Source organism: Pseudorasbora parva, chromosome 1 (assembly GCF_024679245.1).
Source record: "Pseudorasbora parva isolate DD20220531a chromosome 1, ASM2467924v1, whole genome shotgun sequence".
Classification (NCBI taxonomy): Eukaryota; Metazoa; Chordata; class Actinopteri; order Cypriniformes; family Gobionidae; genus Pseudorasbora; species Pseudorasbora parva.
The window spans coordinates 39,311,822-39,339,630 of NC_090172.1; the positions used below are offsets into that span (position 1 = coordinate 39,311,822).

General features: G+C 37.1%; 1 protein-coding gene across 1 annotated transcript; it reads left to right on the top strand.

The window, feature by feature from the left end:
- Positions 1-6,104: 6,104 nt before the first annotated feature.
- hsd11b2 (hydroxysteroid (11-beta) dehydrogenase 2) lies at positions 6,105-23,901 on the top strand. The gene is made up of 5 exons (XM_067440390.1): positions 6,105-6,591; positions 16,749-16,961; positions 20,363-20,548; positions 21,673-21,810; positions 22,625-23,901. The coding sequence occupies exons 1-5, from the start codon at positions 6,318-6,320 to the stop codon at positions 23,053-23,055; spliced, it is 1,242 nt and encodes a 413-aa protein (XP_067296491.1). The 5' UTR covers positions 6,105-6,317; the 3' UTR covers positions 23,056-23,901.
- Positions 23,902-27,809: the final 3,908 nt, after the last annotated feature.

Genomic DNA, 27,809 nt, shown 5'->3' on the forward strand with positions numbered 1-27,809 from the left:
AAATGTGATATAAAGAAGTAAAGGTGACTTGACGTGTGTGAGTGTATGTGTGTGAGATTTAAGTATACCTTACAAAGATGCCAATATCCAAAATCCTTGTCCTTATGGGGAAACAGCTTATAAATCAGACTGATGTTTTTGTAAGTGTACGTGTAATGTTTTTTGAAAATGTAAAAATGCTAAAAGTTTTCTGTCATGGGTAGTTTTAAGGTAAGGTTTGTACAGTTGCAGTATAAAAACCATTATGTCTATATAATCTACACAATAATATAATCACAATGACCACAATGGGGACCAAATGTTCCCACAATATACAGTTTTACAGTGTAAAATCCATTACACCTTAGGAAAGTCCCCACAATTCACAAAAACCTGTGCGTGTGTGCGTGTGTGTGAATCACACCTGCTGAACTGATAGCAACATTATCTGACAGATGGGAGTTGAGAGGAGTGATTTTAGTTAGAAATGTCTTGCCTGTAGGGTCTTTCCCATCCAGACCCCTCAAGAAGAAAGAAGACTTGCATAATGACCATTTTGTTATTTCAGCAATATGGAAAAAAAAAATTATTTACAAACCTGATTCCAAAAATGTTTGAACACTGTACAAATTGTGAATAAAACATTAATTCAATAATTTACAAATCTCAAATTCCAAAAAAGTTGGGACAAGTAGTAATAAGAGGCCAGAAAGTTAAATGTACATATAAGAAACGGCTGGAGGACCAATTTGCAGCTTATTAGGTCAATTGGCGACATGATTGGGTATAAAAAGAGCCTCTCAGAGTGGCGGTCTCAAACAGAAGTCAAGATAGGCAGAGGATCGCCAATTCCCCCAATGCCCCCATGATTCTCAGGGAAGTAATTGTAAAGAGTTTGAAGTTATCATCATCTAAACTGCATAATATCCAAAGATTCATAGAATCTGGAACAATCTCTGCACGTAAGGGTCAAGGCCGAAAAACCACACTGAATGCCCGTGATCTTTGGACCCTTTAGATGGAACAGAATCACATATAGGAACGCTACTCTAATGGAAATCAGAACATGGGCTCAGGAATACTTCCAAAAAACATTGTCGGTGAACACAGTCCACTGTCAAGAAAAGTGTCCACATTCGCTGTTGCCAGCTAAAACTCTATAGGTCAAAAAAGAAGCCATATCTAAACATGATCCAGAAGGTTTTCTCTGGGCCAAGGCTCATTTAAAATGGACTTTGGTAAGGTGGAAAACTGTTTTGAGGTCAGAAGAATCCAAATTTAAAGTTCCTTTTGGAAAACTGGGACGCCATGTTATCCGGACTAAAGAGGAGAAGGACAACAAAAGTTGTTACCAGTGCTCCGTTCAGAAGCCTGCAACTCTGATGGTATGGAGTTGCATGAGTGTGTGTCATGGGCAGCTTACACATCTGGAAAGGCACTATCAATGCTGAAAGGTATATCCAAGTTCTAGAACAACATATGCTCTCATCCAGATGTCATCTTTTTCAGAGAAGACCTTACATTTTCCAACATGACAATGAGAGACCACATGCTGTATCAATTGCAACATCATGGCTGCGTAGAAGAAAGATCCGGGTGGCCAGCCTGCAGTCCAGATCTTTCACCCTTAGAAAACATTTGGATCATCATAAAGAGGAAGATGCAACAAAGAAGATCTAAGACAGTTGAGCAAATAGAAGCCTGTATTAGACACGAATGGGACAACATTCTTATTCCTAAACTTAAGCAACTTGTCTCCTCAGTCCCCAGACATTTGCAGACTGTTATAAAAAGAAGAGGGGATGCCACACAGTGATAAACATGGCTTTGTCACAACTTTTTTGAGATGTGTTGATGCCAAAATCAACTTATTTTTTCTCCCTTAAAATAATACATTTTCTCAGTTTAAACAGTTGATAGTCATCTATGTTGTATTGTGAATAAAATACTGAAATTTGAAACTTCCACATCATTGCATTCTGTTTTTATGCACAATGTGTACAGTGTCCCCACTTTTTTGGACTCAGGTTTGAACAACCTGAGACAAAAAAAAAGTTCCTCCCTTTCCACTTTTCTTTGTTCTTTCTTTGCTCTCAGGATGCATGTTAGGGTTAATAGTTCTTCATAATATTTATAATGTTTTGGGGAAAGGTAATATGCATAAAGGAAATTCACTTAAATATTACAGTTTTGTATATTTTTTACAATCATGTTGACACGAATATCAGATAATGTTAGATAATATCAGATAATCCATTAAAACAACTGCTCAAAATAAGTTAGTTACATTTCTCCTAATGCATAGCTTTCCATATTTAGATTATGAAAGTTTCAGTATAACAAGATCCATGGACACCAATTACTGTGGCTCATGAACCAGTTAATCTTTGACATTGTTTCTATGCCCCATGTTCATGCTTTTAGATAGGGTGGAATCTGCCTTTTGCTGAACTCACTACTCCCTTTTACCATTACATACCAGATTGGAAAGGGATTTATTTTCAATAAAAAATAAGAAAATATTCAAAAAGTGTCTATCTTAAAAGTGTAAAATCTCTATTTTCATTTTGTGTAAATAACATATATAAAGGGTGAAATATCTGGACTGCAGGCTGGCCATTTCGGTACCTGGATCCTTCTTCTACGCAAGATTAAACTCATTCCTCAACCTATCCCAGATCAGTTCAGGACACTAGAATCTATTGCTATTTAAACTTAGTGTAAATAGCATCTATTGTTAAGAAAATATGGTATTTAAAGAATTTGTTCAATGATTCCAATGTGTCTGTAGTATTCTCTCAACTAGTCTCTTTAATGTGTTGCATTTACACATTGTTATTAAAATTACATTAAATTATTGGTATCTTGTTATGCTGATATAAATTATTGTTCATATGATATTTTGGGATATTTAAACCAATATTTCTGCAAGTGCAAGTTTCTTTAAAAAAAAAAAATTGAATAATGACACCAAGGTTCTGAAATTACAGCCAAATGTATTGTACAAAACGAGTGAACATTAAACCGATGTTGGCCATGACCTTCAAGCTTGTTCATTCAGGGCTGTTCAAAGTGTCCTGAACTGATCTGGGATAGCTAGGTTGAGGAATGAGTTTGATCTTGACCTTATTAGATGGCCCTAAGACCATTGACATCTGCCCCTTTGGTCGATTCAGTTACACTTGGCTAAGGTCAATTCACACTGCACTGACAGATGGCAAATAACGGCAACAGACACTTTTTTCAGGTTTTGTCAGATTAGCGTTACCCCTGCCTACGTTGGTCGCTGCTTGTTTTTGTGAATGTTCAATTGCCGTCGGGTCATGGAATGTCTGAGAAGTGACATCTGGTGATTGTCCGTGTTGTGAAATGGCATTTACTATGTGAGAGGATTTTACCTAGAATCAATGTCATTAAACACACAGAGCACTATGTGTATAACACTGGCTTAATTTCTGCTTTTGTCATAACATTTAATTAGCTAGAAGCCAATCAGATTGTATATATATATATATATATATATATATAAAGAAATTATGAAATATTGAAGGATCTATACTCTGAGAGAGGGTGTTGATTTGTTTATGCACAAAGAATGTACTCTAGAAAAATGAGTAGTTTATACTGGGTCTATAAATCTATAAGCAGTCATCTCGCGGGAGTCATTGGGTTCAATGCATGTCTGTATAAAGGTCAAGAGGTTTGACACCAGCAGCAGCCTTTGAAGAAATCATCACTCCCTCTTGATGTTTCAACATTCCTGGTTGATAATGCACTCATATGAATACAACAAATGTAAATGTGTTCATTAACAGTGATAATCTCAAACTCCTCCAATGAAATGTCACTTAGGGAGTGCTGGATCTCAGAGTGCTAAGCAGAATTTCACACCCTTTATCCATTCAAGAACCACAGGCTTTTTTTTGTTGCATAGTAGTGCAATATCTCACAATACACAGGATGATGTTTGTATGATGGCATTCCATGAAGGATTGTATATTAGCTGTTCTGAGGGTCATTGATACTAATAAATTGGCTTTCTGCTATTTTGTCCAGCCATTTCACAAAGACAAACACCTTATACAGAAGCCCAATAACCACACACACTTATTTGTCAAAAAGAAAGAACTTTTTTCATGCAGCTACTTAAAGCAAAACAAAAATACTTCCATTATTATTAATTTTTACAGTTCTTTCAGAAATATTTTCTGTTTTGTGAAGTAAGCCATCCAGTTTGTTGAGTGTGCTCAGGCCAGAACATTTCCTCCAGAAGGTTTGTCCTTCTACCAGTGATAGCTATGCAGCTCTCTCTCGCCCCCCATGGACAAACAGTGATAGATTTGAGCAGGAATATCACTACTGTGACTTCAGATATGTAAAAGCATATCAACACTGCAATTGTTCATGCTAAGTATTAAACTTTTTTTTTTTTCTAAGCTTGCTAAACTACTCCCATGCCATTTGTAATCATAAACTAATATAATACTACCATGCTAGGTAGTATGTGCCTATAAACATTTTCTAAAATGACCTAGGTTGGAAAACACTGAACATCTCAAAATGATACATTTTGATCATGTGATGTGATAACCTGAATGGCAATGTTGTGGAGCGTGTGGCATGGATTGACCAGTAGTGCTATTGAGGAATGGCAATATGTGCTATGACCTACAAAGGTCATTCACTTCAAGGCCAAGGAAAATTGTGTTCAGCACAGGACCTAAGCAAGTATGTGCAGGAAACACGCTGTGTGGGCAAGGTTTAGAGATGAATAACAGGGTTTGGAGTTTGTATTGTATAAGCTGGATGTACTGTACTGTCATGTGTAATAGACAAACTCAACTTGAATAGCTTCCGAGGGAGGGAGGAAATTTAGATAAATACATATTAAAAAAACTGAAAAGCTTCACAAACGTTCTAAAGAAAGATGTGTAAATGACAGAAATAGGGCAAGGGTGAGTTATGACATTAGGTTCTGCAGAAAATCAATCGAGGATGAAATAACACACCTGATGAGGGAATGAGGTCAATGTCCGTAGGTGTCTCACAAGCCCTCTTTGCCCCCCTTCCTCCCTCTGTTCCTCATTCCTTCAAATTCTTTGATGCTTCACCTTTTCTTAGTTTAAAGGTCAGATTCTTGCTCCTAGGATTTATGCTACTTTTGATGTCTTTGTTATACGGCTCTCTCAGGGGTGAGCATGAATCTACAGGTGTCACCAAAAGAAGATTTATAAGTAAAGATGATCTTAAAAAGTTTTATTGTTTTGGTGATATTAGCTACATATATCTTTCTGGACTTTTTGTCATATCGTTGTGAAATCCATTTTCAGAAGAAAAGTTAGTGACCCTGTAAATGAGATCTTTCTTTCCACACATACAAACACCTTCTCTACTTTTTATTTGCCGGCAGCACATTTTGTCCTGTTTTTTTCCTCCTTTTGTGCAGAATAAACATTAGTTTAATGTAAGTGTCTTTGAAAGGAGCAGCAGATTAGACCTGCCGGGCTTATAACTTATATCAACTGATGCCAAAACCCATCAAAGGGGCATTTCATGAATTAATCACAGAGGAAAGATTGATTTAAGTCATAGGATCAAAAGCTCACACTTACAATGTGAAGTACAACCAGCCACAAAGAGAAAGTCACAATGTCTCACCTGTAATTCAAGTCAAGTAAGTTTTACACGTTTTTTTTCTTTTTTTCTTTTTCAAAAGCAGCTTAGCAATATTGCAGCAATAGTGAAAGGTTCTCGTTTAGCAGTTTTAAAAAAATGACAATACATCTCTCACAGAATCACAAATTCTGATTACTTACAGAAGAAAGGTTTCACAATGGATTGTTGAAGCCAAAGAAACTAGTAAATGATGAAAAGGACATGACATGTGCTCTGTGTCTTTTTCACCCTTCTACTCAGTTGTTTTGCTTCAACAATTCATTGTGAAAACTTTGGAAAACAGACAAATGTATGTATGATGGGGGGGTTGAGGGGTACTAGAAGTGTTGCAAAGCTTTGGCTATTGGGCTTTGATTACATCTGCTTGAGCATAGTCCCTCCCCTCTCCTGCAGAGTACACTATATATACACACACGCAGCCAGACGAATCTGTTCACTAGCTCTTACTCTCTTACTCTACGTGTGAGATGTGTGTGAGCTTGAGATTGTAGGGAACCGAGCAGGCACATGGTTGCTCATTTGTAAGTGTGATCCCACTTGAGAAAGAGACAGTGATAAAGAGAGAGGAAAAGAGGGAAAGGTGCCAGTATCAGTATAAGAGAGCCAGAAAGAAAGAGAAAAGAAGCAGGGAGAGAGTACAAAGCATTTTCACCTTTTGTACAATGGAAGACTGTGCAGTGTCTTTCTGGATTTACATCGGAGTAATGTCCATCTTTGTTGGTGGAGCGGTGAAGAAGTTTCTGGCATTCTACATCGGTGCCATGCCCTCAGTGGTGGCATGGCTGGGTGCCACTCTGCTGGTGGAGAGACTGTGTGCCCTGTGCATGCCCGCTGTGCTGGCAAGGCTGGTCCTCTGTGTATCCTGCTGGCTGTACTTTACGTGGGCCACCCCCAAACCCTCCCTGCCAGTTGAAGGCAAGGCAGTCTTCATCACAGGTAAGAACAGAAAGATAAAGAGCAACCAAAACTAAACTTAGATTATAAAGTAAGTGGTCACCTGTGTCATAGTTTAGACTGTTTATATTAAGTGCCTGATGATATTTTTTGTTTTCTTTTTTTGATTCATGGGTGACTGAGAGGATCATTATGTAATGACCTGAAATGCACGTGAACTGATAAGCAGAGATTGTACAAATAGCAGGGGAATGTGGGTCATGCTGGGTGGATTCTGTTGTGCAAAATTGCCACAATTATAATATGATTACTTTTGTTTGCTATTTAATGATTCACTGACTTTTAGAGGTAGCATTAGAACATTTTCAGCATGTATTGTGACTGAATGAGCAACACATTTGTAGCTACATTCCTTGTCAGAGCATGGCATGGTATGCTTTTATATGGAATGTCCCATATGAGTTAATTTCCGGATTAGACTCACTTCTAGAAAACCAAACATTATGTACAACTGTATTGACCCATATTTTATGGAAAACATGTGGTATGAACTGAATTATATTGTCATGTACCTTTGTATTCAAGCTAAGCCAAGTTTGAGTGGAATTGGTAAGGTATGTTCTGATCATATTGTCCATCTTATGTGTTGTGTGTGTCCTGCTGGGAGAGAGTACCCTAAGATAATTTGGCTTTTTCTTAATTGGCTGAGCTAATCTGAAGTTAAATGATCTTATCCAATAAAAAAGCTGTGTAAGCCATAAATCAAACCAAAGAGCTACAGTCTTGTACCTGGTGGTTTACTTACAACTAATTTACAAACTATAGCTATTCACCTATGTGTACTGTTTCTTTGAGTGCTCTTTGGCAGTGAGTGCAATGCTTTAAAGGGGTAGTTCACCTTAAAATGAAAATGATGTCATCCTTTACTCACCCTCATGTCATAAACGTTTGGAACTAAATGAGGCAGTGGAAGTGATGACAGAGTTTTCATTTTTGGGTAAACTATCCCTTTTTCGCAGTAGTTTTAGGCATGAGGGATATAACATTATATTAGCTCATATATTATCTCATTAAGAAAATGTGTGCATGTGTTCATGTGTGAACATTGCAATCAGCAGCTCGTAAAAATAATCTCAACAACACTGTGTAATTCCTAGCTCAGACCTTGATGCTTTCTTTATCCATTAAAGTCCAAAGCAGCCCTAAAAACCTACTTTACAAAAAATGGCTTGATTTCTAACTTTTAAACCATATTTGGAAAAACTGCAGGGTACAAGTACAGGAGCACTACATGAACCCTGAAGAGTTTAAGAAACCCATATGCACTTTATGTATGTATATGATAAATCTTTCATCATATTTTGGCATATTTTCCTTTAAAGGTTGTGTGCACAGACAGCTAAATGAGTTTTTTCGTTCTTTTTCATAGTTAAAAAAAAGTTAATGTGAGTTAATTTGTGACCTTGTCAAGTTTTCTCCTTAAGTTTTACCTAGCATTACAAGGGGTTAAATACAACCAGTTACTCCAAGGCACCTTATAATCGTTTGACGGACATGGGCTTCTCAGAAATAACTCATATGGGTTCCTTAAATCCTCCAAAGCTGTCTGCCGTCTATTGGCATGGTAACCATCAACTCAGTCAACCTCTTTCATTGCTTGTTTTAATACATGCACACAGAACCAGCGTGAGCTTCTGAGATTGGCACAGAGCACACCACTTGACTTTAGTTTTCTTCATTTTCTTGTCTTTTGTTTCTTTTGTACCAGAGCTAGCATATAATGACATGTTATCATATTGAGGAATATTGCAGTTGGTCATCATCTTTTCTTAAATTACCCTTCTCAAAGCTCTAAGCCACTCTTATGCCAAAAACCAAAAGAAAGTGGAAAACCTGTAAACCTCTTACAAAGCCAGCAGAAAGGCACAGTCAGGGCTTGAATTGCTGTGAGGCAGGGGGTTAAGGTTACAGAATTGGCTGACTATGCAACTTAAAGCCATTAGTCTGGCTAGAGTCAATCTGGAAAAAACGCCTATAGACTGCAAGGCCAGTACACCTTGTACATGTTAATCACCAGCTTTGGTAATATAACTTGAAAGTGTAATGTTCACTATGCAGGACTCCCAACGTGTATCTTGACTATATAATTATGCTGAGGCATCTGTTGCTCAAAGAATGCTTCCTTTCTAAATAATGAAGGCGCTTTCTTTGATAAAAACGTGCTTATTGTTACGGCGGATTTCCATTAATTGGCCAATAAAAAGGAATGGCGCACACATTTATGTTCTCTGTGCTTAAATGTATGTTTTTCCAGGACTTTTCTTCTTTTAACTTTAATAATACTCTAAAAAGACCTCATAGCTTGCTGAAACTTGTATACTCACATCTTTACTACCTCTCTCTGTTTCTCAGTTTAACATTGCCAGTAAACCAAGATGACTGAACTAAGCTGTGATTAACACCAGGTTCTAGCAACATGAAGGTGTGAGCTTTTAGTGTTAAATAAACACACACTCTCATCTCTTCATCTGTCCGCACTAACACTTGCTTATTTTGACTCTCCCCACTTGAGTTATAGAGATTTATCAGGATCAACCATTGTATAACCCCCACATTCTTTGAAATGTATGACGTCAATCCGGATCTCTAAATGAGCTACTAAGTACCAAGTGACATTAGTCTGCATGTGTTATGATGGGCAGTGAGGAAATCTGATCAGGTACCATGAGACACACTCTTTGTGTTTACATGCTGAGGACAGCAGGAAGAAGCACTATTAATCCCACACCATTCAGATATCTGAATGCCATCCCCTCTATCATCAGTTTTGCATTTGGTTTGGCATGTGAATCACAAATAAACAAGGCTAAAGATGTATTTTGGTCCAAAATACAAAATATAAAACACTTAAGCAAGACTTAGATGCCATTTTAATTATCTTTTTAATTTGTATTATTATTATTATTATTATTATTATTATTATTATTATTATTATTATTATTATTATTATTATTAGCTAAATTAAAACAAAAAAAGTATTTGGATTTCTGTTTGTCATATTTATTGTGTCTACAGAAAAGTTGCAGAGAACTGACTTTATATATATATATACAGTTAGCATGATCATAGTTAAAAGTAATTGTAAAACAAAAAAAAACAAAAAAAACGGTTTTCCACTGTCAGGCCAAAAGCAGGTGTGCTAGTGCATGCCAGGACCAGTCCCGCTTCCACTGTCACCTCCGGGGCTTAATCGAGCCTCGTGCCCTTGTCATGGCTTCCTCGGGGCCAATGGCAAGGGTTTTTTGGACCACCAAATACCTTGGTCCAAAGTTGGCCAGCTCGGGCTTGAGGAGTGGACACAGAGTTTGATTTCATATATACCAAAATCATTTTAGATCAAAACAGCAGCAAATGTTTGAAATAACTTCTGTTTGTGATCCAGTGTGGATTCTGATCACCGTATAAGGCAGAAATATTTATATGCAATGTAAAAGACCAGCATGCTAACCAATACTATAGTAAATATATGACATTTTTCCAAAGAGGCGTGTTAAGGGCGGGTTTTAGTGAAGCGATGCGGAACTTCTAGCCCAACGGTAGAAATGCAGTGTGGTTTTGGGCTCGGTGCTACCGGTTTGAGGCTCCTAGCTCAGCACATTCCCTTACAAAACAAAAATATTTTGCGGTATATTGGAAAATATCAATATATTCACATATATGGGATTTCATATATTTTCCAATAAATTGCAAATTTTGCAATATACTGCAATATATCCCATATGGAAATCTAAAATATGTACATATATGTCCCTATTTCCAGGTAGTGATGTCATATGTTTCATTATTGCTAATTATTGCTTATGTGCTAATTCATTATTAGCACATACTTTCTCACGATATATGAAGATATAGGTTTATACCATGTATGAAATACCCACAGAAGAATTATTATATATACATATATTAAAATTATTTATATGATGACTTTTTATATGGTACAGTATGTTAATGCCATATATGTAAACAATATAATACAAATTTATATATGTACGTTTATTTAAACATATGCAAACATTCAGTATGCTTGTATAGGACTTTATATGGATTTATACAGTGGTGTTTTAATCCTGGCATTTCATTCTAATTTAGTTTTGGTTCAGGCTTCAGACATTAAAAGCTCCATGTGTGTTTTTCTCCCCGTTGTGAGTGTACAGTTTGAGCATTCGCTTGGTCTCGTGTGAGCATCTAGTTTTGCATGGGCAGTATACACTCTTTTGTCTATGTGTTTAGGGTTATTTGTTTAGCATGCGGCTTGTGCTCATCATAACCATGGCGTGCACTTTCATGTTTTGTTCTGTGTAGCATGTAACAGTTACCCTGGTGCATGGGTGACATTTTTCATCCTGTCCTCTAGAGGGCAACAAAGGGAGGAAGTGGTTTTAAGGTTAAGAGTAGCATAGAGGAGAGGCATGGCAATGGAGCATGGGTGAAAATGCCTGGAATCAAATTGTGTTTGAGAGTTAAGTTAATTGTACATTCTAATGCTTCACAATCTTATTCAAATGCACATTTTTATGTACCCATAAAAATGTTATTTCATAGTGTTTGGAAGTTTGCAGAGAAGCTTGCAGAAGATTCTGTTATGGGGCTTGAGTGCACTGATACCTACTACTTACCTGTGTTGGATTGTGCCAGTGCCTAATCTAGGATTTAGGATTGTATATCTTCATTGCCTGCTGGGACTGGGACTTCTACAACATTTATATAAGACACTCATACATTGCAGACTGTAAATTCTTTTCCCTCTACGGCATTTTGAATTGTTTGGTACTGTTTTTTGTTTGTGTATCACTAGTATTTTGAGTTTGGGATTGATTTACTGTTTATTTGTTTACTTATAGTGTTGAGCTTTGATATTCACAATGCTGTCTTAGATTTCCTTCCATGTGCTAATTGTTACTATGTTATCTAATTCAGTGGTTAAATAGATACAATTTATTTTCACTCCCACATTGAGAATCTTACAGTTAGTTTGAACACAAACTATTGGCAAAAGTGAATTCCCGTTTTTTTAAGGCTTTCTTATTGTATAAAAAACTAAGGCGAGCCAATTACGAGCATGAAGGGGTTTGCAATTGTTTATTTTTGAAGTGTGATAAAAAGACCATTAACCTCTGCACCCTTGAGTCCTTCATCTTTTGCCTCACCTGACAATAAGTAACATTATAAATATTTTATATTTTAAATGTCATTTGTTTTATACATAAGCTCTAAAAATGGCTGGGTTAAAAACAACCCAATTGGCAACTCCGCGCTGGGTAAATATTGGACAGAACACATGCTGGGTTAAATTAACCCAGTTAACCCAGCAGGCTGGGCTGTTGAGAAAACCCAAAATGTAGTCAATTTTTACCATTAATGGATTTGCTATTCTGGGTTATTCTTGCTGGCTTGTTCTTAACATTTCTCCTTTGCATTAATGTTAGCCTACTGTAAAACTAGACAATCATGAAAGAACAAATGAAGAATGCATGTTTAGACTGTTAAAACAATCATTTTTATTGCTTGACAAATGGTAGCAACAACACACAAATGTGTTAAAATTGGCAACAATGACAACTACAAACCTAATATAATCTGTCAATGTATTCACATTTAAATTGAACATTTATTTTGACGGGTTGCCGTGATCTCTGAGTGTCTGTGTTCATGATATGACAGTTTTCTAAAATGAAACGGTAAATTCTCATGTCCCCAGTGACAGGGAAGAGGCTAAAAAGAGTGTGTGGCGCGCCCGTGTGTGTGTGTGTGTGTGTGTGTACGCGCGTGCACGTGCTCCCGTCATTCACATAGAAACACAAAACATGGAAGAGTAATATTTATAGTATTTAATATACACAGGCACTGGTATATACCTATTCGGCTACAGTCTGAAGCCCTGCGTGACGCGACTGAACGCAGCTGCGGGACCGAATATAGTCTAACGTTACTTGTGAGTCGACGCTATACAGATAGCCTGTCACATTTATAAAATTTCAGAATGTAAGTTAACTTACTTGGTAACCCGAAGTACCGGTACTTGTGACCTAACTGACCATGGTTAATTTTCGTAAGGGGATCATGGTTCCGTGTAATTAAACTGTATTATTCTATCGACTCACATGCCTAACGTTACCTTAAATAATACGAGTCAGTAGGCCTACCAGTAACGTTACATTGCATCGGATTACTGAGGAAAAACTTTTGTCGCCTTAAAGTCATGTACGCTTAAGAATTGTTGCCGCGAAGTAGAAGAAAAAACAACAATAATTATGCTAAATAAAATCATTATTAATGAAAACATATGAACTTATCTTAAAACATCTGCAACCATGGATGTGTCTTTTGCATTGTCCTTTCAAAATGACAGTTTGGGAGCGAATTTAAACGAATCAAAGCGGGAAGCACGTGAAACAACCAAGCGCTGGGTAAAATCAACCAAGCATGGCGACCCAGCAGGTTTAACCCAACGACTGGAAATGTGAAATGACCAAATGGTGTTTAAAATGTGATCAAATAAAACAACAAAAATTAAACAAATCTTAACCCAGAATTTTGGGTTAAAAAAAAGCCTTATTATTGCTAACCCAGCATTATTTAGAGTGTATGTCAAAATATGTATTATACATAAATCACATGTATAATATATGGGATACATTTATATGTCAATATATGGAATTGTTACAATTTCTAATATGTTTCATATATGTTTTTACTTTATATATTGCATATATTGATATTTCATATATACACATATATTACATTTCCGTATGGGATTATATGAATATATAATATATTGTATAATATCATCAATATATTATTCCATGTATTTCCAAAATATAATATATTGGAAAATAATATATTACAATAATATAAATATTGTTATATAAAAATAAATATATTTTCCTTTCGCAAGGGTTGAAAGCTGGCTATTCAGACATTGTTAAATGTCGCAAAGTGTCCTGCTGCGTTTGGGCCACGTGTTTGCCTTGGTTTTTGCTTCAATGTCTCTCCATTAGCCTCATTGTTTTGTGTTTAGCTCTTTTTTCACTGAGGCCAGGGAAGTTCCACATATTGCTTCACTGATTAGCACACACTGCCAGTACCGACTGTCCTCCAAACCCTGCAGTCACATATATCTGTTTGTGGGAATTCAGAAGTGGCTCATCAGGGCTCTGGCAGGCCTTTTCCTTACCCAATGTCCCTGGAGCAACTCCAGAATGCAGGCCAGTTGAGTGCGAGGTGAAATATGCTAGACCCGAGGTGTCTAATAATACCCATATCAATGTTACATAACAGTACACAGTAAATATTTGGAGGAAAATGTAGGGGAGGGGCAACTGTGGCATTCTCGCTATGCTTAGTTGTTCAAGCCAGGTGAAGATGTTAAACGGATAAGGAAGGTTTAAGTGTAGCATCGTGGGGGAAGAGTTCAGACAGGATTTACTTGTCACAAATGCACAAATGCAGTCCTCTCCACTGCATCACCATTTTACACTGGCATCCTTTTGTCTCGAAAGACAATGGAATCTGCGCCTTGGAGTCTCTAGAGAACATTTGTTGAGTTACAGGGCCTGCTGTGACTGTAAAGCCTGATTCTAAAAAAAACATGTTCTGTTGCAACTACTGCAAGCGAAGAACATGCCTTTCTCTGTGGATGTTGGGTCTGTTCTCTGTTGTCTCTTCCCACTGGTGCTCGCTACTCTTTTAGCCTATTCTGATGTTTCTGATTCTGATTCTAGTTTAATGGTGAGCCTCCATCTTTCACGATCTGTGGCTGCATCTTCCAAGTAGTGTGGGTTGATTTAGCTTGAATTGCAATAAAATGCACTAAGTAACAGATCGCTTTGTAACATATAGGTGTTCATAAGCTTTTATTTTATTGTGACATCTAAAATAAAAAATGTATATGAATATATAAGGAAAGCATATATTTTTAGCCAGACTGATATCATGAAATACATCGACAGGAGGGCAAATCTATTGCAGCATCTATAATCGAAGATTTTCCTACTATATAGTGCATAAAAATAATACGCCGAAAGAGTAGTTTGTCCGAATTCATAGTATTTAACAAAAAAATGCATGACCTTCTGGCATGAGCACATGGACACTTTACTGTCCCATGAGGAATAGTACACAGATTTCCCTGTGTGATAATCTCTGGCTTTTCACTCATTTATTTTAAATGGAAAGTATTAATTATGACATGTACTTCCTAGCATTACCACAGAATTGGAATTAGCAGAATTAGAATTACCCGGAGCCTTCTTAAGTACCTGCTGGGGAACACGCACCCCTAGCTGGGAATAACTTATCTGGGTAATGGTAATATTAAAAAAGCAGGTAAATAGGGTTATGATAAACTGTAAATCCAGGTAAATCGGGAAACAGTTGTAATAATAATAAGCTAAAACCTGTTAGTCTTGATTCATGTATTTTTTATTTTTTATTGAGGAATACTTGGTGTATCTATGATGGATAACACACTAACAAAGAGAGTCCCCAGCTAGTGTACTGACTACTGACAGATATGTGCATGTCAGAGAAACTTGAGAATGTGTTGTTGTGCGTTTGCTCACCCTGTACACTGCGTAACTGCTGTTATCATAACTGGTGTATAATTTGCCACACATTCTAAATTAGAGGTGAAAAGTGAGGCCACTGACCTCTGGACAGTGTGTGATAAGCTTATTGAGTCATTCTGCATCACTGTTTTATTATTATTTATTTAACTTTTATTGATTGATTGATTGATTGATTGATTGATTGATTGATTGATTGATTGATTGATTGATTTATTATTTTGTTGTTGCTGCTTTACAACTTTGGCTTGCCTGCCAAACAAAAGAGACAAAGAATGGAATTAGGAACAAGTTTAGTTTGGATAGAAACTAAATTCTTAATAATCAATTGCAAAAGAACAAAGATTATAAAAATGTGTACTCTCACAAAATGTCGATTTCTAAAGCCCAGTTATGTTGTAGACCTCACATTGAGAGAAATATTCATGGCTGTGTATCTATTCATGTCAATTTTGTTTACAGGATTTGTAGAGTACCATTCATTTCCAAGAACAATTCAGAGGTAGAAAAAACAAAGTCTGTTTAAAAAGAAAATATTTTATTCTTTTCTCTTTTTTTGTCTTTTTTAACATTGTTAAACAGTGGTAAAGTTCCTATGTGTTTACACATTATCAGTACTCAAATGACCCTCATAAAGATGCTTGATGTCAGATTTGTTGATTTCTGATTTGGATTTTAGTATCATCATAGTATTGTTTTAGTATTACAGCTCTTGTCCCTTGGGACGATAAGGACATTGTCTTCAAACCAAAGACCATTGTCTCATAAGGCAACGAGGCAAAGAGTCAGCTGCCTAGAGGTGTTCGGACTAGCCACTGTGTGTCTGCGATCTTTCCTGTCAAGGAAAAAGCCAGCGACACAATATATAAAGTGAATCCTGATTGGTCCTCTTCTGTGCATTCGAAGTGCTGATTGGCTCATGCAGATAGAACCTTATAGAGCCAAGTCAGAGTTTGACTTTGTAGATAGAACCTTTTTGTTTCTTCAATAAAAAGTCCCCAAATGTACACAAAAAAAAAAAAACATCACATAATGTAAATAAGTTTTATAACAGAATAAGAATATGTGAATAACTCGATTTTGACAAAAAGTCAGACAGAACCTTACCATTCCAAGGGGATGAAGTGTAATTTTTTTGTTTAATTTAGTAAAGAGATAAGAGAGTTGTGTTTTAGAGATTGGTACGTCACACTGTCATTAAAACCTGATGTGGGGTGAAAACTTTATATAATCATGCTTTTGTTTTGTTTCCTGTTATACCATTCTATTTTGGCTGAACTTTATTGATGTCCAGAGGTCATAGTAGTGAGATTCTGTGTTACCAGTGCTGATGGTGTGTTTTCTAGTTTCTTCTTTTTTCACACATGAAAATTTCCTGAAACAGGCTAAAGTGTTCTAAAAATATTCCAAAACAGCTATTATGGTAATATCAGTATTGCTGTGGTGTTGCATAGCATGCCATTTATGTGAGCTAACAGTTAACATTGCCAAAATGTGAGTATTTAGAAAGAGTCTTAGTGTTCTGATTGTAATATATTGGCATAACATTCATGTTTCCCTCCCTTGTCTCTGCAGGTTGTGATACAGGGTTTGGTAATGCTACAGCAAAGCGGTTAGATACAATGGGGTTTGAAGTGTTCGCGACTGTATTGAACCTGGAAGGAGAGGGAGCCAAGCACTTGCGCAGAGTCTGTTCATCACGCCTTACCCTCCTGCAGGTAGACATCACCCAGCCTCAGCAGGTACAGCAAGCCCTGCTCGACACCAAGGCCAAACTTGGCATGAGAGGTGAGGATTTACTTTTGCACTATGCCAGAAAATACACACACAATCTCACTCCAATATCTTTGAACACAGTGGACCTAAAATACCCCTGCAAGAATGTTTTATCTTTAAAACTGGCAATGATTTTGGTTATCCTAAATCCAGCTCCCAACAAAGCACCTCATTGAATTACTGCAATAGGTCAAATAAATCAATTGATTTGCTCGGTAGGCACATGTTTATTTTACAAGAGATTAAGCATAGTCGGGTGTATATGTGTTTGTATAGTGTAGTGTGTAAGCGTTTTTCTTTATTTCTCTGAGATTAGACAAGGGTGTCTAATCTCTGAGAAAGTATTGGGAAGAGGAGGGGATAGGGTGGAAGGGTGGTGCATAATTTGGCAGTACATCAAGGGGCTGTTTTATTTTCAAACATCATACACACCACAGCACTAGGTGGCTTATGAACCAATCAGGGAACAAAAAAAAAAATTTTGGTGGTGTTACCCTGCAGTTGCTGAGCTAAAGGAAAAGCGAGATACAAAAGAAAAATTTTGTAGATTACATTTTTTGTTCTTTTTATTCAAAGAACCTTTTTCACTACAGAGATCTTTCATTGTAATGGAAAGGTTCCAAGAATGTTAAAGGTTCCACATGAAAACATACATCCCAATAAAGAACATTTATTTTTAAAGGGGTGGTAAAACACAATTTCACTTTTCTAACTTTATATAGTGTGTAATGTTGCTGTTTGAGCATAAACAACATCTGCAAAGTTACAACCTTCAAAGTTTAAAGCAAACGGAGGTATTTGCTTTTAAAGAAATCCAATTCTGAGGACTACAGCAAACGGCCGGTAGGGAACTACAGTGTTTACCTCCAGACTGTGTGATATCAGCAGCTCCAATAGAGATGGCTAAGACATGTGCCCTGCCCACAGCTCGTGATGACTTGCCAATCATCAAACACGTGAACTAGGCGGTTAGCGAATCAGAACACAGCTGGGCCGGCTAACCAATCTGAGACCATAGCGTATTTTTGAGGGACTTCATAGAACCCGGAAACCATCAGATCTTTTTTACAAGGAGGGACAGAGCAGTGTAGAATAAAGGTCAAATATATGAAAAATAATGCAATTTTTGCAATGTTACAGTGCACCCCACAAACACAATCAGGCCTTCAAAAGAAGGTGTTTTAGCACCCCTTTAAGTGTGAAACTTTTAACTAACTCACTTTCTCTTAAAAAAATGTTTCAGGCTTTCTTTGCTATTTCTTCTCACTGTGTCTCTCCCTTCTTGGTTAAGGCATTGGTACCCTTATTCTGCTAATAATTTATCTATTAATCTATTAAGCAGACGAAATGTATAATCATTATCTCAGAATAAACACACTGTCTTCTCATTTAACCAGGTGTTTAACTCTGACAGACCAATGCTTAAATATAGCTTATAGCTTATTTATTTTTAATACAAGACATACTATATACAGCTCTGGAAAATGCAATTTTTCTTAAATCAGCATCTCTACAAGTATAGAAGCCATACCATTCCAATGTCTGTTGAATTCCAACACACAGGCACACTTCATTCTACAGAATGAGGTGCTGATTAGGTGATCACCTGAACCAAATCTTATATAATAAGCAAAAGCACAGCACTTCTGTGGTCATCACTATCCCTTTGCAGTAGGACCAGCTGGATGGCAAAAACTAGTAGTACCTCAAAAGTAATTGGAATCAAAAAATAACTATTGACCATGCCAAAAAAGTTGAAAAGGAAAGTTTTGAGTGATGAAAAGAAGGGTTCAATTCTGGCTTTACTGGCAGAGGGATACTGTGAGCGTTGGGTTGCTTCTATCCTTAAAATTTCAAAGATGGCGGTTCATAAGAACAAGGTCAAGCAGCAGACTTTCGGGACAACAAAACTACAGACCAGCAGAGGGCGAAAACGACTCTCACTGACCCGAATGACCGCCAACTCATTTGAATGTCACTCAACAACCTTAGAATGACATTGTGACCTACAAAAAGAATGGAAAAAGGCAGCTAGGGTGAAGTGCATGGCGAAGACAATTTAAAAACAGGCTCCTATGGTCAGGGCTGAAGTTGTGCAAAGCCAGAAAAAAAGCCCTTCATCAATGAGAAGGAAAGAAGGTCTGCATGAGACCATAAGGATTGGACTGTAGAGGACTGGAGTAAGGTCATCTTCTCTGATGAGTCCAATTTTCAGCTTTATCCAACACCTGGTCGTCTAATGGCTAGACGGAGGCCTGGAGAGGCCTACAAGCAAAGAGTCTCACACCCACAGTGAAATTTGGTGGAGGATCAGTGATGATTTGGGGGTGCTTCAGCAAGACTGGAATCGGGCAGATTTTTCATTGTGAAGTATGCTTGAATCAAACCCGTACAAGGTTGTCCTGGAAGAAAATTAGCTTCTTTCTGCTCTGACAATGTTCCCCAACTCTGAGAAGTGTTTTTTCCAGCAGGACAATTCTCCATGCCACACAGCCAGGTCAATCAAGGTGTGGATGGAGGACCACCAGATCAAGACCCTGTCATGGCCAGCCCAATCTCCAGACCTGAACCCCATTGAAAACCTCTGGAATGTGATCAAGAGGAAGATGGATGGTCACAAGCCATCAAACAAATCCGAGCTGCGTGAATTTTTTGCACCAGGAGTCACCCAACTCCCAACATAGTCATCCAACATCAATGTGAAAGACTGTTAGAGAGCATGCCAAGACGTGAAAGCTATGATTCAAAATCAGGGTTATTCCACCAAATATCGAGTTCTGAACTCTTCCTAAATTTAAACATTAGTATTGTGTTGTTTAAAAAATGAATATTTACTTATTTTCTTTCCATCATTTAAGGTCTGACAACACTGCATCTTTTTTGTTATTTTGACCAGTTGTTGCTTTCGGCAAATAAATGCTTTAAATAATCTCAATATTTTTATTTGGAATTCTGGAATAATGTTGTCAGTAGTTTCTAGAATAAAACAAAAAATTGTTAATTTTACCCAAACACATACCTTTAAATAGTAAAACCAGAGAAACTGAAAATTTTGCAGTGGTCTCTTAATTTTTTTCAGCGCTTTAGGTATAGGTATTTGGTATATTAGTCAATTATTACAAACATTTTTTAAATAATCTAACTTCAATCTAAATTAAAATGCTAAAATATACAAAATCGTAAACTTCTGAAATCGTGGTTAATTTATAGTATTTCAATAATCCCAGTTTCTATAAACACAGGTTAAAAAACGAGACTTTTTCTTTTTTATCTTGACTGCAGCAGAAAATATCTCCCCTATATTGGGGAGCCTTTGAATATTGTGTTTGAATATAGCCTTCAACCATTGCTTTAGAGTCTATACTTTCATAATTTTTACATGAATAATACTATTACATGACTTTTTCCTCTAGATTTGTGGGGGCTTGTAAATAATGCTGGATTGTGTGTGAATATTGGAGATGCCGAGCTCTCCCTCATGTCCAACTACAGAGGATGCATGGAGGTCAACTTCTTTGGAACGCTCCACGTCACCAAAACCTTCCTGCCACTTCTCAGACAGGCCAAAGGACGGATTATAACCATTTCTAGCCCTTCAGGTACGCATGTACATGTGAGAACCAGTGCAGCTAGTGCACTTATGCAGATATCATCTATCCAAGTCACTACTCAAACTTCACCTCTAATGGAAGAGAAAGAAAAGAAAGAGTAAATTAAATTATACACATGACGACAAGTTTATGAGTGTTTTCAGGTTCTTGTTTCAGTGCTAAATCTAATTAGTTAGATTTAATCTCTCTCTCTCTCTCTCTCTCTCTCTCTCTCTCTCTCTCTCTCTCTCTCTCTCTCTCTCTCTCTCTCTCTCTCTCTCTCTCTCTCTCTCTCTCTCTCATTCAAATAAAGCTGCCAGCTCTTATAAATTTATCTGTCCATCAGATGTTTATTTTATGCCTTCCATCTGGCTTCATCACACCTAACCAAACACGAGTCCGAACCCAAACTGCAATCCACCTGTTTTCTTTTCTTCTCAAGTATCCACTAACAATTTCAACAGAGAGCAACTCTCTGCTCAAGCTCATGCTGAAATACAGTCAGCAGGAGAAATCGGCAGTTTTTAGCTTTTCCTGGCTCCCCTGATTTTGTCTTCATTTGTTTACCTTCATTGTGCCAAAACTGTGTGATACTATGAGTAACAGCCTGGCGCAGGACGCCGTTGAGTTCTCTGTAAACACTGGCACACAGCCCTTTTAAATAAAGATGTCTCCATCGGTGCAGTCTCACTGTTGAAGGAAACTAAATGTTTTAGCTGTCATGGGCCACAGATGCTACTGTCACAATAGAGACGAACAGTTGTTCTCTCAAAGGATTTACATTAGGTCTGTTATCATAAAACTTCCTGTACATTCTGCTGGTGATTTGAACACAAGTTCTTTTATTCGTCAAAGGCTTGAGGCAAAAACATAATCTGCAATTAACTTCCACAGGCTTCCTGGATTCAATCCAGGTTTTTATTACACCTACAAATGAATGGCACGCCCACGCCGTTAAAAACAAACAAACTACAATTATACTTCTGAATGAGCCCAATGAAGCACAACATTGTTCTGTTTTATTGCCAAGGTGGCAGGTTTAAACAGTAATGCACTAGCTCTTCTTATATAGTAAATTGAGATTAAGATATCTGTATGTCATTTAATCTTTCTTTCTCTTTGTAATTCTGCAGGCGAGCATCCGTTCCCTTGTTTGGCGTCATACGGGGCTTCAAAAGCTGCTCTGAATCTTTTTATCAACACACTTCGTCATGAGCTGGAGCCATGGGGTGTCAAAGTCTCCACCATCTTACCATCTGCCTTTAAGACAGGTGAATCTTTTTTTCTTCCTTTTTTTTTTTTCTTACAAATATGGTTCCAGTGTGATGATACGCTGATTTGTATATTGCCATTCTTTGTTGATTCAATTTAGACTTTCCTTTGTTATAAAACACACACTGTTCAGGCAACATGGCCAAACAACCCACTATGAAACATTTGGTATATGAACCTCAAACCACCTTTTCAACGTTTAGTTAAATGAATGTTTCTAGATATTAGTTTGTTTGTACCTTATTATAAATTATTTTAAAGGCAAAATGTGAAATTACCGTTTAGTTCTTCTTTTTCTAAAACCACTACATCATTAAAAATACATTAAAATGAATTATATTTAAATATTTTAAATTATTATGTATTTATTTTTCATTGTCTATATTTATATTATTGATTATGTTTATGTTTTTGTGTTGTTATTGGACACTTTAAACATAAGTACTATACAAGCAAATTTAATAAAGACAGCGCTGCTTTGTCCTAGTGAATAGGCCTGTCAAATATTCTTAGACAAATGGGTCACATCTTGAGAGAAAAAGTTCTCATTTAAGCGGTTTATTTACATCTGAGCCTCAGGGATCCATCAGGTTTTGAGTTAACATTTGAGCCCTCCTTTACACACAGACTGAACAGATAGTCTTGCCAAATGCAGGTCTGGAGTTACAATATAAATATCTAAATAAATTGTCCCCAGACAATTTTCGTTCCCTTCTATGTCTCCAATCGGTCACCCCCCACCCACACACACACCCCCACCCACCTTTGATAGCCCATTGCATCATGTTTTCTGCTCTTCTTCTTACCTTTCAGGGCAGAGCAGCAACACAGAGTACTGGGAGAGGGAATACAAGAACCTGATTCAGAACTTGCCACCAAGCCTCCTCGAAGAATATGGGGAAGAATATCTGCTGGAGACCAAGGAGCTCTTCCAGAGTTACTCAAAAACAGCTAATGAGGATCTGAGTCCTGTCATCAACACCATTGTGGAAGCGCTCCTCTCTCCTCAACCCCAGGTGCGATACTACGCCGGGCCAGGTTTAATGCTCATGTACTTCATCTGCAGCTACTTCCCTCTGAGCATCAGCGACAGGTTCCTCCAGAAACTTTTTGTACAGAAGAAGGTGATGCCTCGCACTCTTACGAAACAACAAGGCCTGAGCCTCAATGACAATAACAACAGCATAAAGGAAAACATGAATAACAGTAACAACAATAACAGCTTCATGAAGATTATTGATTAGTTCTGGTGAAGAGTGTAAAAACATCCTTTAGCACCACTAATGTGATCTACTTATAGAGATTTGTTTCCATTGTGTATACTTTTCTTTTCTTTTCTCTTGTCTCGTTTTGTTGTATATATTGTGTAATATTTTTAGGGGATCACTGAATTGCACCAAATCATCAATGGTAAACCCAGCGCTTACAAGGCATCTGACACTCTTAAGCATCATGAAAATAATAAAGAAGAGGTTGTGCCCACAGGCCATATTTATAATGAATGCAAGTTCTCACGTCAAGCGCAATACAAACAGATTTTGAAACAGAAACAGAAGCGTTGGAGTATTTAAAGTGTCAGATTGCATAACTACAGCGTGTGCTTAGAATAAACAGAAGACTATCCTCCTTTGGTGTGGACACGTTATAGTCCTTGGTTTAAACAGGCCTTAACTGATGCGCCATAGATGTGATCATTAACAGCCAAACACCTGACAACAGTCTTTCCGTATACTACACAGAGAGCCTGATGATAATGTTACTGTTTTTAGTCCAGGGTCAAATATAGTCCGAATGCAACATCAAGTAAATATTGTGGGTTGGGTTTTTTTTTTTTTTTTTAGATAAGTGACCAATGGTCTGACTTGTTTCCTAAAGTCAGAAGTCCCTTTTTAAATGTATTTTTCTCCATAGTTTTTGTATTTGTCATGCTTGTTTATTTTTTTTTCAATGTTATATTTTTGCCATTTTGTTCTCAAGAAATCACTTAAACTGTGAATTTTATACAAATATGAAAAGAAAAAAAAAACTGAAAAAATGTTCACCTGATCATTTTTAGAGTACATTAAAGTTGACTTTTTTTTAAAAATAAATCGACCTCTGAGTTTTTGCATTTCCTGTCAGAGAACATGAACAATGGCTCCCTTTAGCTGGTCAAAGATCTTTGTGTATGTTAAATGACCTCCTCTATGAGACCCAGCCACCCACCTCGGTTGTGTTAATTAGCAATTGGCTGTAGCTATGCTAATTGCAAATTTCAGTTTGTGTAATGAAGCCAGAGTCTTACAAGCCAGATTTAACAGAGCTAGAAAAATGATAAAAAATAAAATAAAATAAAAAATATTTTATTGTAATAGTATTTAAAAAAATAAAATAAAAATCTAAAATATATTTCATATACTAAATAACATAATTAGAATTATATTAGTATACACTACTTTTCAAAATTTAGGCTCAGTAAGAATTTGTTTTAAAGAAATAGGCGTATACGTTTATTTAGCAATGATACATTATAATCAAAAGTCAAAGTAAAAACTTTTACAAAAGAGTTCTGTGTCTGTTCTTTGAACTCTCATTTCAAAGAATCCTGACAAAAAGGTATCATGGTTTCCACAGAAAATAAGCAGTTTTAATCATTTATTATAAAATATGTTTCTTGAGCTGAAAATCAGCACTAGAGGGATTTCTGAAGGATCATGTGACACTGAAGACTGGAGAAATTGTGTTTAAATACAACTTAGACATCACAGAAATAAAATGCATTTTAAAATGCATTTCAATAAAAAAACAATCATTTTAAATTGTAATATTTCCCAGTATTACTGTTCTACTGTGTATTTGTATACAGTCGACATATAAGATACTATAAGATATATTTCAGAAACATTAAACAAATCTTATTAACTAAAGAATAACTCACTGAAACCCCCATTTTGGATAACCACCATGCACCGTTTAAAATTACATATCATTGTCTTGAAACACTGCTAGTTTCTCAAACCCAGGGTTTATGTTTTTAAACAGTTAAACAACACAACTTAAGTACCATGTATATGGCCTGTTATAAAAGGCAGTACATTTGATCTGCTATAGGGGAAGTAAATACTAATAAACTATATAGGAGTGGGAAGAGTTGAAAGAGCCAATCTAATTGACCATCACTGCCTCTACTTGAGAGATTCTCTGAACACTGAACAGATTCAGATTCAGTCAATTGTGAGCAGATCTACAGTGGCTTCAGTTTCAGTCTTTGAGACTTTGCTGTGTTAATAGTGATCTGTGTCCCGCCATGACCTAGGCCGTTTACCACACGTATTTCAATATAATGATTTTTAAAGTTTTTTGACCAGAGCAGGCTCAGTTCCTGGTAAAAGTTATACCAAGAACTAATCCTTACTCTAATTTCATGGAATCGGGATCCAGACATTCAACAAGCAGGGGAACTGGCTCAAAACACCCACTGTTAAGAAGCTTAGCCTTTGGAGCAAGGTCTAAATCCCAGAAGATTTATTGGTAATCATGTTTATCTCATTATCTGCACTTATTGTTTTTGCAGTGTGGACTTTCTTTGATAGCTGAAACATAAGGGCTAAATGGGACACATTGTCACACACCATATCACACTGGGTCCTGTGATTAACCAAACAGCGATTGGTCCATAATTGATGACAAACAACAATACAAAGTGTCCCTGCCCTGTAAATATGACTGCCACTTGTGTAATAAACAGAGAAAAACATGTTTAGCCCCTCTCCCAGTACCAGCTGCAGCAATATGTTTGATTATCAAAAAAAAAAAAAAAAAGCAAGCTGCCATGTGTGGTTTTGCCAGACTGTCATATATATTTATGACACTTCATATACCTCAGCATCGTTTAGCACCTTGTACTGCATGTATGTTCATACACAATGAGATGTGGTACTCACGTAGGTCATGCAAGTTCAAGTCTGCGACAAGTTTGCATAATTTGCCAAATCTTGTTTCCCCTTAGAATATTCTGAGAAAGAGTCAAGATTAATAATGCAAGTGGTGTCCTGAGGCAAAAGTTCAGCCAATACTGGAAGGGAAAATTACTTTTAAAAAGGGAAAAGAAACTCAAGATGTTTCACACACAACTAAAAAATTGGGATGAGACATTAGGACATTAAGGACACAAAACACAAAAAGGAACAAATAAGGTGAATCCTTATATATTTAATTCTCAAATGTTAATGTTTCCTTTACCAATAATGAGGCATACTTCCAAGATATTATGTTAACAAGACACATGCTCTGACATGTTGAGACATGCTGCTCATGTATGCAATACAAGTTCAAATCTGCAACTATCCATCAGTTACTGTTCCCTACACTATGCTGTTAGGTAACATGGCAAAAAGGATCAAATGAAACAAGATACTGGACCCAAGTATGTATGTCTAAGAGTTGAGAAATCTGGCATAGAAGAAAGAAAAGCAAAGAGTTCAGATTAATAATGCTATGCTAGTGGTGTCCTGAGGCAAAAGTTCAGCCAGTTATGAAGAGGAAAATTACTCAAATAAAAAAAAGTTTCACTTTTCTTTTCAGAAAGTGATTCTCTTCTTTCTTTTCAGAAAAGAATTCACACACAACTCAACCCTTGACTGGTGGTGTGGTCTTTAGGATAAAAGCCAGGAGATTGTGCCACTCAAAAGAGAGAACAATAACACACCACTAACATAAATAAACACTGCAGGCCAGTCACCCAGCATTACCTCACAGCTGGTCTCATTCAGCACACACAGACTATCTGCAAGATTTTTCACTCTACCACTTCATGTTGTCAGCACATCTAGCAGTATTTGAAGTACTTCTATGTAGAACTGATATTATTATTAACATAAGTGAGTATCTGGCCTGCTAACAACAAATTTCAGTCTGCTTAAAAGCTTAGCCTTTCAAAACCTTTGCAGAGGTGTGCCACAGGCCTTAAGGTAATGGTTATCACTTGCCAATTCCCCTCAGGAGTGAGGAGTGCTGCACACGGTCTCAGAACTACAGATGTCAAAATCCAGAACAGGACACTTGCCAACATCAACATACTAAGTTCTTAACACTGAGCATAGTTGGAGTGATGGAAAATGGTATGGTTTGTGCTGGCCAGATTCCCTAGGCTGAAGAAGTAGACCCAAAGCCATAGTAGACTTCAAGGAATAGTTGGATTGAGATCTGGGGAATACGGGGATCTGGAGGCCATGGCAATAGCTTGAACTCTTCATCATGTTCCTCAAACAATTTGTGCAGTGCGACAGGGCAGGGATGCACACACATGTATGGTCAAAAAAAGAGTAAATCAACCCCCCAAACAATTGCCTGCCTGTCTGAGTTTTGGCAATAGATGGAGGCGGCCGTTTTTTAATTATCTATGCAGGAAAACCCCTGTATAACATTATAAACCAACAATAACCTAACCTCCAGTGATCTTACCAGAACTTTGCCAGTAAGACGGAAAGGCGCAGCACCAAACTCTGGTCTCAGCTGTATTTCCACCGCAGAAACTTTTCCCTGGAACTAGGGCCTTTGGTGGGGTACTAGGTGTGATTTGACCCTAGGAACAGGGGTCTAAATAACGTCCTGGGTAAAGATTTCCCCCTTAAAATTCCCCTGCTCGAGAGGTAGTACTTTTTAAAAGATCAGGAACTTTTGGGGGTGGAACTTGGCCACTGAACATGCTGATTGGTTGAGCTCATGCAGCATTTTATTTCAACCTAAAAGTCTGTTAGTGCAGTAAGAGTCGTTTGCTATTCAAATCAACAATGGGGATTAAAAAATACGACCGATGGGCCGACAATGAGGTTCAGGCTTTATTAAGTTTATTTGGGGATGACGAAAACCAGTGGGAACCTGAAAGACATCATGCGCAGTCCTAAGTCAATGGACTAATCTTCGCGGAGGGAAAAAGAGTTCCTGGGAAACAGCAGGTCTGAGGGAAAAAAGTTCAACAAATGTGCAACAAATTGTTTCAGGTCATTTGGGAGAAAAC